The 14,535-nt window shown below is 37.5% G+C and overlaps 2 protein-coding genes across 4 annotated transcripts in view; both read left to right on the plus strand.

Moving 5' to 3' along the window:
• The first annotated feature begins 1,100 nt into the window (after positions 1-1,100).
• On the plus strand, positions 1,101-9,183 carry LOC107559414 (seipin-like). 2 transcript variants are annotated; one of them, XM_016243229.1, is made up of 11 exons: positions 1,101-1,159; positions 2,187-2,766; positions 2,944-3,025; positions 3,280-3,423; positions 4,444-4,578; positions 5,852-5,949; positions 6,949-7,090; positions 7,171-7,252; positions 7,333-7,407; positions 7,815-7,880; positions 8,574-9,183. In XM_016243229.1, the coding sequence occupies exons 2-11, from the start codon at positions 2,450-2,452 to the stop codon at positions 8,777-8,779; spliced, it is 1,347 nt and encodes a 448-aa protein (XP_016098715.1). In that variant the 5' UTR covers positions 1,101-1,159; positions 2,187-2,449; the 3' UTR covers positions 8,780-9,183. The 2 variants fall into 2 exon arrangements, with proteins under 2 accessions (XP_016098715.1, XP_016098714.1); XM_016243228.1 differs by having other exon boundaries at positions 1,114-1,350.
• Positions 9,184-9,583: 400 nt separating this feature from the next.
• LOC107559416 (nuclear RNA export factor 1-like) overlaps positions 9,584-14,535 on the plus strand; it is a 23,006-nt gene continuing 18,054 nt past the window's right edge. The window contains exon 1 of one of the 2 annotated variants that reach the window (XM_016243230.1): positions 9,584-9,868. In XM_016243230.1, the coding sequence (XP_016098716.1) occupies positions 9,835-9,868 (34 nt within the window). In that variant the 5' untranslated portion in view covers positions 9,584-9,834. The remainder of the gene's footprint in view (positions 9,869-14,535) is intronic. The other variant, XM_016243231.1, reaches the window with a different exon arrangement.

A 14,535-nucleotide genomic window follows, 5' to 3' on the forward strand; every position in this document is an offset into this window, starting at 1 on the left:
TTAAACCCCCCCATATCTTTACATCACTCCACCCTCCAACTGCATTCATTCTCATGTTACACTCACTTTGTTGCAAATCTGCCCCCTAGTTTCCTCCTGAGAAATGAAAATACTGTTATCTGGAACATTTGGTGGATATAAAGAAAGAATAAAGGGGGACTGGTTCTTAATGGTGCTCGGCAAGTTTTAACATGGTCTTGATTCATGGTTCACCAATGAAGATGTCCAAGATGATAAAAAGAAGAAATGTAATGTTTTATTTATGACGACTTTATAGATTTTATACAAAATGTTTATACTATTTTTAACAAACGTGTAATTGAATGTGTAACAAAGTAGAAAGAACATGCTCTTTATATAACAAAGAATTTGTGGTTTTAGACTATTTCATTATCTCATTTCATTTTTGTTGTATTTCATTTCATTTCATTGTATTTTTGAATTTCTTAAAAATTTGTCACGCCATTGACCCTTGTTGTTTATAGACTATTTGCTCTAACTTATGTGTATTCTGTGTAAGCTGAAGAAGAGACTTTGCTTTATTTATTCTACCATCAGGTTTGATCTCTTTGGCAGAACTTCTTTGGGAAGTTGTTGTCTATCTGCTTTTTAAAAATGTGATATAAACTTTTGGTTGAAATATATTTCTTTATTTTTCTCGCAGTTGCCATGCTATTGTATATTGTTGTTCATTTCTTTGTGTTACATTGTAAATAAAAAATAAACAAACAAATTAATTAATTAATTCTAATATGATAATAAGAATAACAGGTTTCACTGTTTTTTTGTTTGTTTTTTACTGATTAAGGTGTCATTGTTACTTGCTTCTGTTTTTTCTTTTCCCTTTCTTTTTTGCTTTATGTTATTGTATTTCATTGTGGTGATGTTTCTTTTCTTGCAATAAAAAGGTTTGTTTGCTAAAAAGCTAAAGTATTTGATAAAAATACATCCATATAAATCAAAACTGATTTCCTGTAAGCAAACAATATGAATGAATAACATAAATTGCACTACATAGGCAGCACCGATGCAGACACGCAAACGCATCGAACTGTATATTTTGTACCTCTTCTGTTGCCGTACATGTGTTTCTGTCACACCAGCAGAGGCGACACTGAGTTAAACAGATAGTTGTTTTTCTCTGATCTATAGAAAGAAAGTGAGAAACATTATTTTTCGCTTTTGTTTAAATATGATTTGGAGATCAATTGCTCTTCCCTGAAATGCATAAATTATGCGTCACTACTAGCACATAACAGTCAGAGGGAAGGAAGAGAAAGAGGTTGTTCATTCGTGTATTCTGAAGCATAAATATGTATTTGTTCATGGCGTATGTTCGAATTAAAGAAGGTGAGTTTGCGGTTTATATTTCAATATAATGTACTTAACTGATAAAGACATCAGTGTAAGATAAACTGCGGAATGGAGACAGGAAAGCACTTAATATCCAGTTCAGAGGGACTAAAAATGAGTTTTAAAGGTACAATTGTATGTAAAGGACAAGCTGAAATGACACCACATCTTTTTGTCCTGGTGTTTTTTTCTTTCATATTTTACCGCATTATTGTTTTGCTGTAATTCGTGTCAGACTGTACAAAAATACATTATGCTGCATTAATTACAAGCAATGAATGAATTAGTTTCTGCTTCACAGAGGACGACACACACACACACACACACTATATATATATATATATAATATATATATATATAAATTATGTATGCGTGTGTGTGTGTGTGTGTGTTTGTATGTATTTAAAAGTATATAAGAATATAGGAGTATAAAAATTTGCATAAACAAAAAAAAGATTGCAATTTATAGTATATATATTTTTTTACAAATAGCTTCACAGAGGACGACACACACACACACACACACTATATATATATATATATAGTGTGTGTGTGTGTGTTTGTATGTATTTAAAAGTATATAAGAATATATGAGTATAAAAATTTGCATAAACAAAAAAAAGATTGCAATTTATAGTATATATTTTTTTTTTACAAATATAGTATTTTTTTTACAGTGCACAGTACAATATGATTTGTATTCTGAGAGGTTTAAAAAATGATTCATTTGGTCATGTCTTAAAAAAGTATAAATGTGCTATTTAATGTTTCTTTGCAATTATAATATAATTGATGTTTAATTCTGTTTTTTTTCTCTCTCATTGCTTTTTTAGGGCTCTCTGTGACTTCATTGACAATAACAGAAGAAAGCTGGAAAAGCAAATTCATATCGTCAGATAAGAAACTGGCATGTCTATAGTCACAGAACGAGGTCTAATGACAACTAGATCCAAATGTGACTTTGGTCAAATTTCTGTTTTGAGCTTTTAACCCCCCTGTATTTTCAAACCATCAATTCTGACTATAGATTACAAGAATTATTAGATGTAGTGATGCAGACTGGACATATTATTGGATAGCGTATGAGGAGGTTTGGATGAGTAAAGAGGGAAAGACCCCTTTGCCTGCAGTGGGAGGGCTGACGGGCAGGCAGCGTGACATCAGAGGATCCACGTCTGGACGTGACACAGAAGGATTGCTGGCTATGGGAGCAGCAATGGGGCCATTACTGCTTTGGCTTCAGGATGTGGCAGCGGTGACTCTGCTGAGAGCTCGCAGGACGCTTCTAAGGGCTGCCATCCTGTTCTGTGTCCTGGTGCTTCTTCTGTGGGTCTCCATCTTCCTGTATGGAAGCTTCTACTATTCCTACATGCCCAGTGTCAGCTTCTCCACACCAGTACACTTCTTCTACAGGTACAGACACGTCAGGGCTGATTGGGAACATCCCTGTATTGTTTTTTACAACGGCCTGTTTGCGCATGAATGAGTTCTTAATTAGTTTGGTCCAATGAACAAATACTGTTGGAGGCATTACTGGAGTTCACATTGCATTGTGGTTGATTCCTCTCCCCTCCGTTTCTTCTCTTACAGGACAGATTGCGATGCTTCAGATTCAGTCCTCTGTTCTTTCCCCATGGCTAACGTCTCAGTCTTGAAGAATGGAAGAGACCAGGTAGACAAATTCTAATCAAATTCTAATGAATTACACAAATTATAGACATGTTTTTACAGGTTCTTTCGACATTAGCTAAATATACATGCAATGAATATCCTTTAAAGCTTTGCTGTAAACATTATCTAACATATAATAAAATAATAAAACTATAATACTTGTATATTGCATAACTAATGTATGCACAATGTGTTTAAAAATGGATTTTCGTTCATATGTACAGCTAATTGTATTGGCTTGGCTGTTTCTGGTAGGTGATGATGTCTGGTCAGGCCTACAGGATCTCTCTGGAGCTGGAAATGCCTGAATCTCCTGTTAATGAACAGCTTGGCATGTTCATGGTCAAAATGTCATGCTATACCACTGATGGGACAGTCGTTCAGTCGGTGTCCCGCTCAGTGAGTGCAGACAGCTCCCTCAAAATTCATTGTTGTTTATGTTGTTTTGGTCGTGAAGACAGTTGTTGATAAACATAACAGCAATTTAAATCATATTAAATTATATCAATAATCTGATAAGTTCTGATAAGTGCTAAAAGTGAACTTAGGCATCACAACATTACAATGTAGAGTATGAAAATGGATATTCATTTTGAGATTTGCTAAAGATTTAACAGCAATTATTATTCATTTATTTGTGTTTTTACATTATTTGTGTTAACTTTTAGTGCGCTTTAGGTGATGGCAAACGTAATCTAAATATAAAGATAGGGAAATTAGCTGGTATACACTACTGTTCCAAATTATTATTATTATTTTTGAAAGAAATTAATAATTTTATTAAGCAAGGTCTCATTAACTTATTCAAAAGTGTCAGTAAAGACTTTTACATTGTAATGAAAAATTCCTATTACAGATAAATGCTGTTCTTCTGAGCTTTCCATTCATTGAAGAATCCTGAAAATATATATATATATATTAAGCAGATAAAAAAAACTAACTTCAATTTTGATAACATGAAACATTTTATGAGCATACAAGCAGAATATTAGAACGATTTCTGAAGGATCATGTGACACTGAAGACTGGAGTAATAGCTGTTGAAAATTCAGCTTTGCCATCACATAAATAAATATTCTGTTAAATATATTAAAATAGAAAAAAAGTTATTTTAAATGTTAATAATATTTCACATTATAATGTTTTTACTGTAATTTTGATTAAATAAGTGCAGCCTTGGTGAGCGTAAGAAATGTCTCTTCAAACAAAATCTTACAAACTCTGCAAAAATCCCAAATTTTATTTGGTTTCAGATGCACTCAAGTCTGTGGTAGTGTGGAATGTGTTGTCCATCTTCAGTCTGATTTGGATTCACATTTGATGTTTATGGACCTACAGTCAACCTTTTATATTAGAATACCTTTCAGTAAATGGCTGTTTACCTCATATTTACTTGTGTCTTGTTTTTTTCCCCATCAGACAATGCTGCACTACCGTTCTAATCTGCTGCAGACCATGAGCACGCTGCTGTTCTCACCCCTCTTGCTCACAGGTGTGTCTGAGCAGAAACAGCTCATCGAGGTGGAGCTCTTTCCAGATTTCAAATCCGACCTTGTAAGTTTGTAAAATGTGAGCTTTGACATTGAAACATGTCATTGGCATTTTTCAGATTATTCATGTCAAGAGTACATATCTAGGTATCATAAATTTCAAAAATTTGTATTAGGCCTGGGCGATAAAACGGTATCGATATTTATCGACGGTACACCCTCTTCGATTACGATAGAAAAAATGTTCGATATAGTGCATGATATAGGTACGTGCTATGAGTGACGCAGACTGCACACACAAACACGAACACATGCTGAATTGAGTGCTGTGCCTGCCTGTGATGAGGAGATTGTGAATAAAAAAATGAATATTAGTCGAATTTAAAATAAACGTTTGCATTTGAATGCAAAAATAGTACAATCAAATGTTAGATGAGCGTCATTAGTGGAGCGCGAGATGCGGTGATGATGATGTAAGTGATGTTGTTGCATTTGAATGTTTTGTTAGTCTAGCCCACAAGACTGTTGCTGTGTTATTCATTCAAAATATTAGAGAAATATAGAAGCTCAATGCGGAGAAGATCTTGAATGGGTTAAAACCGAAACCAAGCCATTCACACAGAACGCATATTCAGCACATTTTTTAGACGGACAAATATGACTGCTGCACTCGTATCACACAAGAAATTTATAGAAAGCCATGCAAAGTTAAAACAGTTTAAACTTTCAGAAAACACTCCACACACGTCAATTTGTGGAGGTTTTTCCTTTTCACTGCGTCTCTTATGTTTTTAAATCCAATCTGCGTGATGGGCGATTCGGCTCTTTGTAATAAGCAATGCATAAATAGATGATGCTGTTTTGTTCATAATTGTTTATGCAATTTACGAAATTATGTTTGATTTATATTATTAATTTGGACGTATTGCACGTTTTTTCATAGACAGTTATTTACTTTGCGTTGGCAATTTAATGTGCTGCATTATTTTGCTCATTGCGCCCTCCTGTGGCCTCGGGAGACAAGCCAAAAGTTTCCTTCAGACCTATTTAATCAAATTAAATTAGATATGTTTAATTTTTATTTTGTGTTTGACTGTTAAAACAAAAAAATATTTGTTGTTTGTCTCAATAAATTGGGTTAATTTAAAAATACAGTGGTTAAATTTAAACGTTTTTTTCTATTGCTCTTTGTTTTAAAAAAGGTTATAAACAATGTCAATAATTATCGATACCGAACGATATGAAACATTATATCGTTGATAAATTTTTTAGCTATATCACCCAGCCCTAATTTGTATTAACAAAAATCATGCATTATATTGATCTGTCCTCCACAGTACCAGCCTGCCGTTGGTGCAGTGATTGAGATTCAATCCCGCAAGGTCCAGATTTATTCTGCCCAGCTCAGGATCCATGCCTTCTTCACTGGCATTAGGTATTTGCAATGGTTTGGTTTAGGGATGCACGATATTGAATTTTGCCGATATCTTATATGCCGATATTTTTCTACTCATTTTGGCCGATAGCCGATGCCATTACATTTATTTTGTTTGGAAACAGCACCAAATCTCTCCTGTGCAGAAATTATAAGCAAATTATTTTTAATTTTGGTTCGTTTTTAAAAATAACTTATTTGTTATAATTAAATAAACAATAAAAAAAAAGTTATTTGAAGTTCTAATGACAGTACATTGAAGATTTGAAAATAACTATAAATAAACTATATTCAATCGCTGCATTTTTTTTCAGAAAGATGCAGTGGTAACCTTAACATTTTATTTTAAGGTTTAAATTTTTTTAATGGTCTAAAGCAGAAGAGTTGTAAATATTCTGAAAATCATTTAGAGCTCATAATTAGTTACAAAAGTAACATATTACACAATGAATAAATCAGTATATATAAAATTATTTAATTTAAGTGTTTGTTTGTGATTTATTTATTTTTGTTCATGAAAGCTATAGTTTCTGACCTTTAAATCAAAACATACTCGTGATTTTATGGCATCAACTACTGCTTTATTTAATCAGAAACACAGTCTAAATATTATTTGTGTATTTTGCTTTCATTTTATTAGAAGTAGACCTTCTCTGCATTCTCAGTTTAAATGCAGCGATCCAAAACCGTGAATCTAATCATCATTCAGGCAAAACTTTGCTTCAAGAATGAGCCACAATGCTGACATGTTCTAATCGCTAGCACACCCTGAGCACATGTGAGTTAATGTATTTCTCTTATCGGCAAGACATATCAGCATAATTTTTCATATCGGGCCGATGCTTACATCGATTCCGATATTGGTCCGATAATATCGTGCATCCCTAGTTTGGTTTTATTGGTTTATTTGACTATTCATGTTCCGTCAAGTGATGCTTCTCACTTTCAGCTCAAGACTTCCCCATGACCATCCTGCAATTTTCTTCTCTTTTGCTACAGATACCTCCTGCATAATTTCCCTGTGATGTCTGCAATTGTTGGGGTGGCGAGTAACTTCACCTTCCTCAGTGTCATTGTGCTTTTCAGTTACTTGCAGTTCATCTGGGGAGGGCTCTATCCCCCCGAGCAGGTCAGAGTGAAGGTAAGACCATCTGTCTGCCTAATTCATTTAACCTTCATGCTGTCACATTTCCATTGGATGTCGTCTGTTTACATACATAGGTGATGATGGGAGACTCGACGCGTCTTCAGCAGAGGAGGGAAGAAGCACGGAAACGTATGCACTCATCCGCCAGCACTCCTAGTAAGAAGCCACAATCACTCACACATGATCATTTCAACCAAACAGATCAGTCACTATGCGATCCTTCCACTGTCCCCCAGTCATGAAGTATGGAGGAGATAACGGTGAACTGGAAGATCCACCACAACGAACCGCACAAACCAGTCGAAACAAAGGTGCGACAAGTTGGAAATGTATTAAACTGATGCAGTAGATCTCTGTATTATTGTTATTATCCAGATGGGGATCGAACCTAGGTCTGTGGTGTGAATATCCTTGGTGCTTACCACTGGAAGGAAAATCTCTAATCACAATTCCTTGGTAGCAACATGCTCAAGCAGACATCAGGACTGAACAAGAACAATTGGCAGTGAGGCCTTTAAATAAGATTGGCTATTAGGAGTGATTTAATACAGGTGTGAGTGCTACAAGTCTCTAACAAAGGAGAAGTGATCTAGCATTGAAATTGTGTCATCCAGTGGTGAACCCAGGGAATCTCAGGCAGAACATTACAGATTAAATGCACAATAAATGCAGTGATAATGTCAGTGAAGAATCATACAGATCATGTTTGTTTGTGCAGGTGAGTTGGACACTCCTAGTGCGATTGGGACAGAGGACCTGAATCACCTGCAGGAGGATGAAGCTGGTAAAAATATGAACTTAAAACATAAGAAGAATAGAATAAGAACACTTTGGGGTCTGTAAGATTTTTAAAATGTTTATGAAAAGTCATTGATGTTCACCAAGACGATCAAAAATACAGTAAAAACAGTAATATTGTGAAATATTTGTACAATTTAAAAGACCTTTTCTATTTTAATGTATTTTAAAATATAATTTATTATTAATATTGTAAAATATTATTACAGTTATATAAAAAAAAACTTCTGTTTGAATATATTTCAAAATGTAATTTATTCCTGTGATGGCAAAGCTGAATTTTCAGCAGGCATTGTTCCAGTCTTCAGTGTCACATGATCCTTCAGAAATCATTTGAATATGCTGATTTGATGCTCAAGAAACATTTCTTAATATTATCAATTTTGAAAAGAGACGTGCTTCTTAATATTTTTGTGATACAGTTTTTCAGGATTCTTTGATGAATAAACAGTTCAAAGAAGAGCATTTATTAGAAATAGAAATCTTTGTTAACCTTATAAATGTTTAATGGCACTATATCAATTGATATCAAATATCACTGATATCAATTTAATGTGTCCTTGCTGAATTAATGTTTTAATTTCTTTAAAAAAAACAAAAACTCCTGACCCCAAACTGCAATGTAGTTTATAGAACAAGTCCATTCTTAATGATCACTGGTTAATATTTTCTTCAACAGCTCAGGACTCCTCTATAGATGAAGGTCCCGTTTTCCTCGAGGCTCCTCATGTTGCAGAGACCAATTTGAGTGAGGAGGACCCAGATCACGAGCAGAGGGCAGCAGGAATAGGAAATGGGACTCAAGATGAAGAAACTACCCAACCGCAGTCCTCAGACTGCGAGACCAGCCTTAGACAAAGGCATGGCCCCTGGATGAGGCTCTGAGCTCAAAACTCTGGAGCGACCATAAACGCACATGCATTCTGTTACATTAGAGCACATTAGATGACTCATAGCTAACATATTTGACACATTCCTTTTGCAATGCAATGAGTATTTCAGATGCATTTAGAAAGCAGTTTACCTCGTGAAGCTAAAGAGAATTTCCTGCTCTGCTGCTATTGTTCTCCTTTAGCTGATTACTTACTATAGGACATAAAAGTCACCTCTAGAGTCCAACCATGCTTTAATCTGGTCTGTGGTTCTGTTACAATATCGTTTTTGCATGTAAAGTGTAACTAAGTGTGTAAATGTGTCAATGTTCTCACAATCTTTAACATGGCTAAACAGCTCCACTCAACTTCTAGGGATATTAAATTATTTGTTTAATCAGTTTCAGTTATTCAAAAGCCGAAAATGCAAAAATAATAATAATTATTATATAAATAATAATAATTAGTATTATTACTGCTACTGTATACAATATTATTCCAATACTACATGGAATATTAATCCTAATATGGAAAGATATGGTGTTTTTATTTTTAATATTTATTTAATTAAATGATATTAGTGGTTCATGTGTATTTGTCCACTCTAACCAAATATGTACTGATATATCTGCTATATTCTTTGCATAGAGATTTTGAACATATCATTAAATTATTATGAAAGGCAGAACGTGCGAATTTTCCTTTTCCTTCTCCTTCATATGTTTTTGAAATGCTTTTTTGTTTATTAAATGTATAAATCAGACATTACAGCAAATGCTTATCCGTTGTAATCACTCTCTTGCTGTCCAACACTAGGAGGCAATAGTGATGTGACGCGAAAACACTCCACTGGGCATTCGAAGAAGACCGTGGCGCAGCTGTGTTTGAGACGTTATTCTCGCACAAAACACTGGCAAGAAAGGATCTCTTCCGATCTTGCAAGTTTACAAAGAATGTATCTTGATTACTCTTAATTTTGTTTTATTTAAAAAACACACAAAAAAAGGAAAACGACGACTGGAAATCCTATATTTTAAATTTAAAGTAGCGTTAAAGCCTTCTTAAAAGATGGCGACAGCGGACGACTCGCGCTACTATAATGGTAAGTTTGAGCCGTTAGCGAAAGCGCTCAGCCATTTAAATTATTTGACATTAATACGGTTTAGATAAGATTATTCACAATTGTATTGCTTCTCAAATACCGTTTTCTAACTGTGTGGTTTGTCATTGTGTAACGCTACTCTATAATTTACGTAAGTAACGTTAACATATAACCAGCTAGCTTTTGTTTTTGTAGGTGCGCGATGTGTTTTTGTTGTTAGCTGTTAGTTTAGATAAACAGTAAACGCATTATCCAAACTGATTTCGCCGAATTTTATGTTATACTTCATGATTTTGTGAAAGAAAAGAAAATTGATCGGGGTGAACTGACCACATGGTGATAATGTGTTGAGGTCATGTTGAACTGCTTTAATATTGGCCAACCTGAAGCACTAATATCGAGATATATTTGTGAATAAAATAACCTCAGTGGAGCCTTATGGCAAATTGCATTGCCTTCGTTGTTTCTCAGACCTACAGCAATGCACAGTGTCTACATCTGGTTAATCCTGTAAAGACTGTAGTGTTGGGTCGTTCTTGAACGATTCGAATCTTTAATGTGACTCGGGAAGAACGAGTCGTCTCGGGGAATGATTCGTTCAGTCGCGCATGCGCAACATCCTATAGATTCTGTACTGAAATTAGTCAAGTAGTTCACCTGGTTGGAGTCTTCGGGTTTTTCCGAGTCGTTCGTTCATCGCGTGACAGCCCCATAAGCCCAAACCCGAAGACTCGTCAGATAAGAGGTGGTGAGCTAATCATAGACTGGAGACTCAGGTAAAGAATGAATTAATTTTTTCTGTTTCTTATAGCAGTTTTGTATTGTTTGTAGTGTAATCAACGTTTGCGTAAGTAGTAGACATATTAGGGAAGTAACACGTAACATTTTAATTATATTTTGTTAAAATGAAAGAAATGACTCGAAAAAAGATTCGTTAATTTTGCTGAACGAGACTCAAAGGTCCGAGTCGGTAAAATGATCCGAACTTCCCATCACTAAAATACTGACATGAAATAGTACTCTGAAAATTTCGTGTTTTGAAATGGATCAGTTTGTTGAACCTTTGAAACAAAACAGCAAACAAAAGTCTTCCAATAATATGTCTTAAGATGATATTTAATTTTTTTAAATTGTGATATTTTAGGAATTCATGTATCAAATACTGCTTTATAGAGTTTAACTCGTGTGAAACACAATAGTCAGTTGAGTAACATTTTTGTGTATGACTAAAGAAACTGGTTTCAGGCATACTTCCAAGTAATGGCATGTGTAATGATCGTCTCCGGTTACTATCGTAACCTCGGTTCCCTGAGAGCGGGAACGAGACATCACGGAGACATTTCTCCGGATCTCCAACCTTTCCTGAAGTCCTATTGGTTCACGCCAGTCCAAATGACTGGCCAATTGTCGTTAAGTATGCAAATCGCATGCAAATACTGACATGCTCGAGAGGCAGTATAAAATGCGGTGCACGCGACAATTACGTCAGAATCTGATACTGAACGCCGCTTAGCTGGTCGAGCAGCAAACGTTAGTTTAGATAAACAGTAAACGCATTATCCAAACTGATTTCGCCGAATTTTATGTTATACTTCATGATTTTGTGAAAGAAAAGAAAATTGATCGGGGTGAACTGACCACATGGTGATAATGTGTTGAGGTCATGTTGAACTGCTTTAATATTGGCCAACCTGAAGCACTAATATCGAGATATATTTGTGAATAAAATAACCTCAGTGGAGCCTTATGGCAAATTGCATTGCCTTCGTTGTTTCTCAGACCTACAGCAATGCACAGTGTCTACATCTGGTTAATCCTGTAAAGACTGTAGTGTTGGGTCGTTCTTGAACGATTCGAATCTTTAATGTGACTCGGGAAGAACGAGTCGTCTCGGGGAATGATTCGTTCAGTCGCGCATGCGCAACATCCTATAGATTCTGTACTGAAATTAGTCAAGTAGTTCACCTGGTTGGAGTCTTCGGGTTTTTCCGAGTCGTTCGTTCATCGCGTGACAGCCCCATAAGCCCAAACCCGAAGACTCGTCAGATAAGAGGTGGTGAGCTAATCATAGACTGGAGACTCAGGTAAAGAATGAATTAATTTTTTCTGTTTCTTATAGCAGTTTTGTATTGTTTGTAGTGTAATCAACGTTTGCGTAAGTAGTAGACATATTAGGGAAGTAACACGTAACATTTTAATTATATTTTGTTAAAATGAAAGAAATGACTCGAAAAAAGATTCGTTAATTTTGCTGAACGAGACTCAAAGGTCCGAGTCGGTAAAATGATCCGAACTTCCCATCACTAAAATACTGACATGAAATAGTACTCTGAAAATTTCGTGTTTTGAAATGGATCAGTTTGTTGAACCTTTGAAACAAAACAGCAAACAAAAGTCTTCCAATAATATGTCTTAAGATGATATTTAATTTTTTTAAATTGTGATATTTTAGGAATTCATGTATCAAATACTGCTTTATAGAGTTTAACTCGTGTGAAACACAATAGTCAGTTGAGTAACATTTTTGTGTATGACTAAAGAAACTGGTTTCAGGCATACTTCCAAGTAATGGCATGTGTAATGATCGTCTCCGGTTACTATCGTAACCTCGGTTCCCTGAGAGCGGGAACGAGACATCACGGAGACATTTCTCCGGATCTCCAACCTTTCCTGAAGTCCTATTGGTTCACGCCAGTCCAAATGACTGGCCAATTGTCGTTAAGTATGCAAATCGCATGCAAATACTGACATGCTCGAGAGGCAGTATAAAATGCGGTGCACGCGACAATTACGTCAGAATCTGATACTGAACGCCGCTTAGCTGGTCGAGCAGCAAACACGGCGACCTCTGTGATGTCTCGTTCCCGCTCTCAGGGAACCGAGAATAGTAAACCGGAGACGTTCCCTCTCGAGCTTTCACGAGACATCACGGAGACATTACTCCGTTATGGGAACGATATTCAATCCCGCCGTGAGAGAGTCTACGAGCAGCCTGTACAAGTCACATACTCGGCGAAGATAGAACACACAATTCCCACAACCAATAGCGACGCTTGCTAGGCGGGCTCGCAGCTGATAGGTGGAGACAAGCCAATGAGCGCCTAAAGCCCAGGTATACGAAATTTGCATATCTGGCCAGTGATAACGTATGCTGCACTGAGAAACAGGCAGAAGTAACAACAACCACAGTATTGTGAGGGGGGGGGGGGGCTGCAGCAGAAGAAAAAACAACCGCCATATGGGGAGGGGGGGGGGGGGCTGCACAGAGATAATGGAGTTAAGTAGCAGTATAACACAAGATGATGATGGTACACCAATCGAATTAGACATTGAATAGCAGGAGTTGCACTGAGTACAGGGCAGCCAACAGCAACAATAGCATATAGGGCTGTGCAGAGTAATTTCTGTGCAAGGCAGCAAACACAAATGAATAGAGGTAGCATAAACATGAATCAGTCACTCACTGGCAGCACTTGGGAGGCTAAGGACTGAGTGTCTTCTGAGAAGACCAGCCGGCTGCAAAGCATATATCCTGAATAGACATACCTTTCGACCACGACCAGGAGGAGGTGATAGCTCTTGTTGAGTGGGCCCTAATGTGCAAAGGACATTCCAAACCTTGGCTCGTATAACAGCCGTGTTAGCGTCCACAGTCCAGTGGGAAAGCCTCCTTTTTGACACAGCCAGGCCCTTTGCACAACCACCGTAGCACACGAAAAGCTGGTCAGATTGCCGAAAGCTGGCCGAACGGTCAATGAAAATCCTCAAAGCCCTTACGGGGCACACCGAAATCTGAGCGTCCGCATCACGCGAGGTCGGTGACTCAGAAGACAGGGCAGACAGCGAAACATTCTGCGCTCTGAAGGGGGTAGATAGTGATTTAGACACATAGCTCGGTCTCGGCCAGAGAGTGCAGTCACCGGGTCTGAAGCGAATACAATCGCTGTCCACAGAAAACGCATGTAAATCCCCTATGCGCTTAGCCAAAGCGAGGGCAAGAAGAAGTGCAGTTTGAGAGGTAGCTCCTTCATAGCAATGTATGCTAAAGGCTCGACTGGTGGTTGTGAAAGAGCTCTTAACACCACCTCCAGGTCCCAGGGCGAAACTGAAGGCGGACGCGGGGAATGCAACCTCCTCGTCCCCTTAAGAACACTCACCACCAGCGCGTGCCTACCTATCGATTGCCCGTCCAGCGGGGAACGAAACGAGGCAATAGCGGCCAGTGTTGATGGTAGACATCCACTATCAAGCCTGTACTGTAGAAAACGCAGAGCATCCAACACGGAGCAAGCAGCCGGGTCGATATGAACATCACGGCACCACAAACACTCCCCATTTTAGAGCATAGAAATGTCTCGTGGAGGGCGCCCGCACCTCCGAGAACGTATCAAGTACACGAGAATGCAGGGCGGTCAGCTCCTCTGATATCCCCGAAGCAGCCACACATGATGGCTCAATAACTCCTTTATTGGGGTTGGGGTGCCACACAGAGCCGCTCGTTTGAAACTGCAGATGCTTCCTGATGGGGATCGGCCAGGGTGGCGCCACCAGCAGCTTTGTCAGGTCCGGGAACCAAGGCTGGTTCGGCCAGTTTGGGGCGAGGAGTGTCACCGAAGCCTCCTCCTCCCTGATCTTGCATATCACCAGCTGCATTATCTTGATCGGAG

This window comes from Sinocyclocheilus grahami, unplaced genomic scaffold (genome assembly GCF_001515645.1).
Source record: "Sinocyclocheilus grahami isolate Dianchi unplaced genomic scaffold, SAMN03320097.WGS_v1.1 scaffold684.1, whole genome shotgun sequence".
In the NCBI taxonomy this organism is placed as follows: domain Eukaryota; kingdom Metazoa; phylum Chordata; class Actinopteri; order Cypriniformes; family Cyprinidae; genus Sinocyclocheilus; species Sinocyclocheilus grahami.

Excerpts from the sequence above, each read along its gene's own strand:
- LOC107559414 (XM_016243229.1), top strand. The coding sequence starts at position 2,450 with ATGAGTAAAGAGGGAAAGACCCCTTTGCCTGCAGTGGGAGGGCTGACG. Across the intron at positions 3,026-3,279 it reads TGAAGAATGGAAGAGACCAG|GTGATGATGTCTGGTCAGGC; the intron begins GTAGACAAATTC and ends TGTTTCTGGTAG. Across the intron at positions 3,424-4,443 it reads TTCAGTCGGTGTCCCGCTCA|ACAATGCTGCACTACCGTTC; the intron begins GTGAGTGCAGAC and ends TTTCCCCATCAG.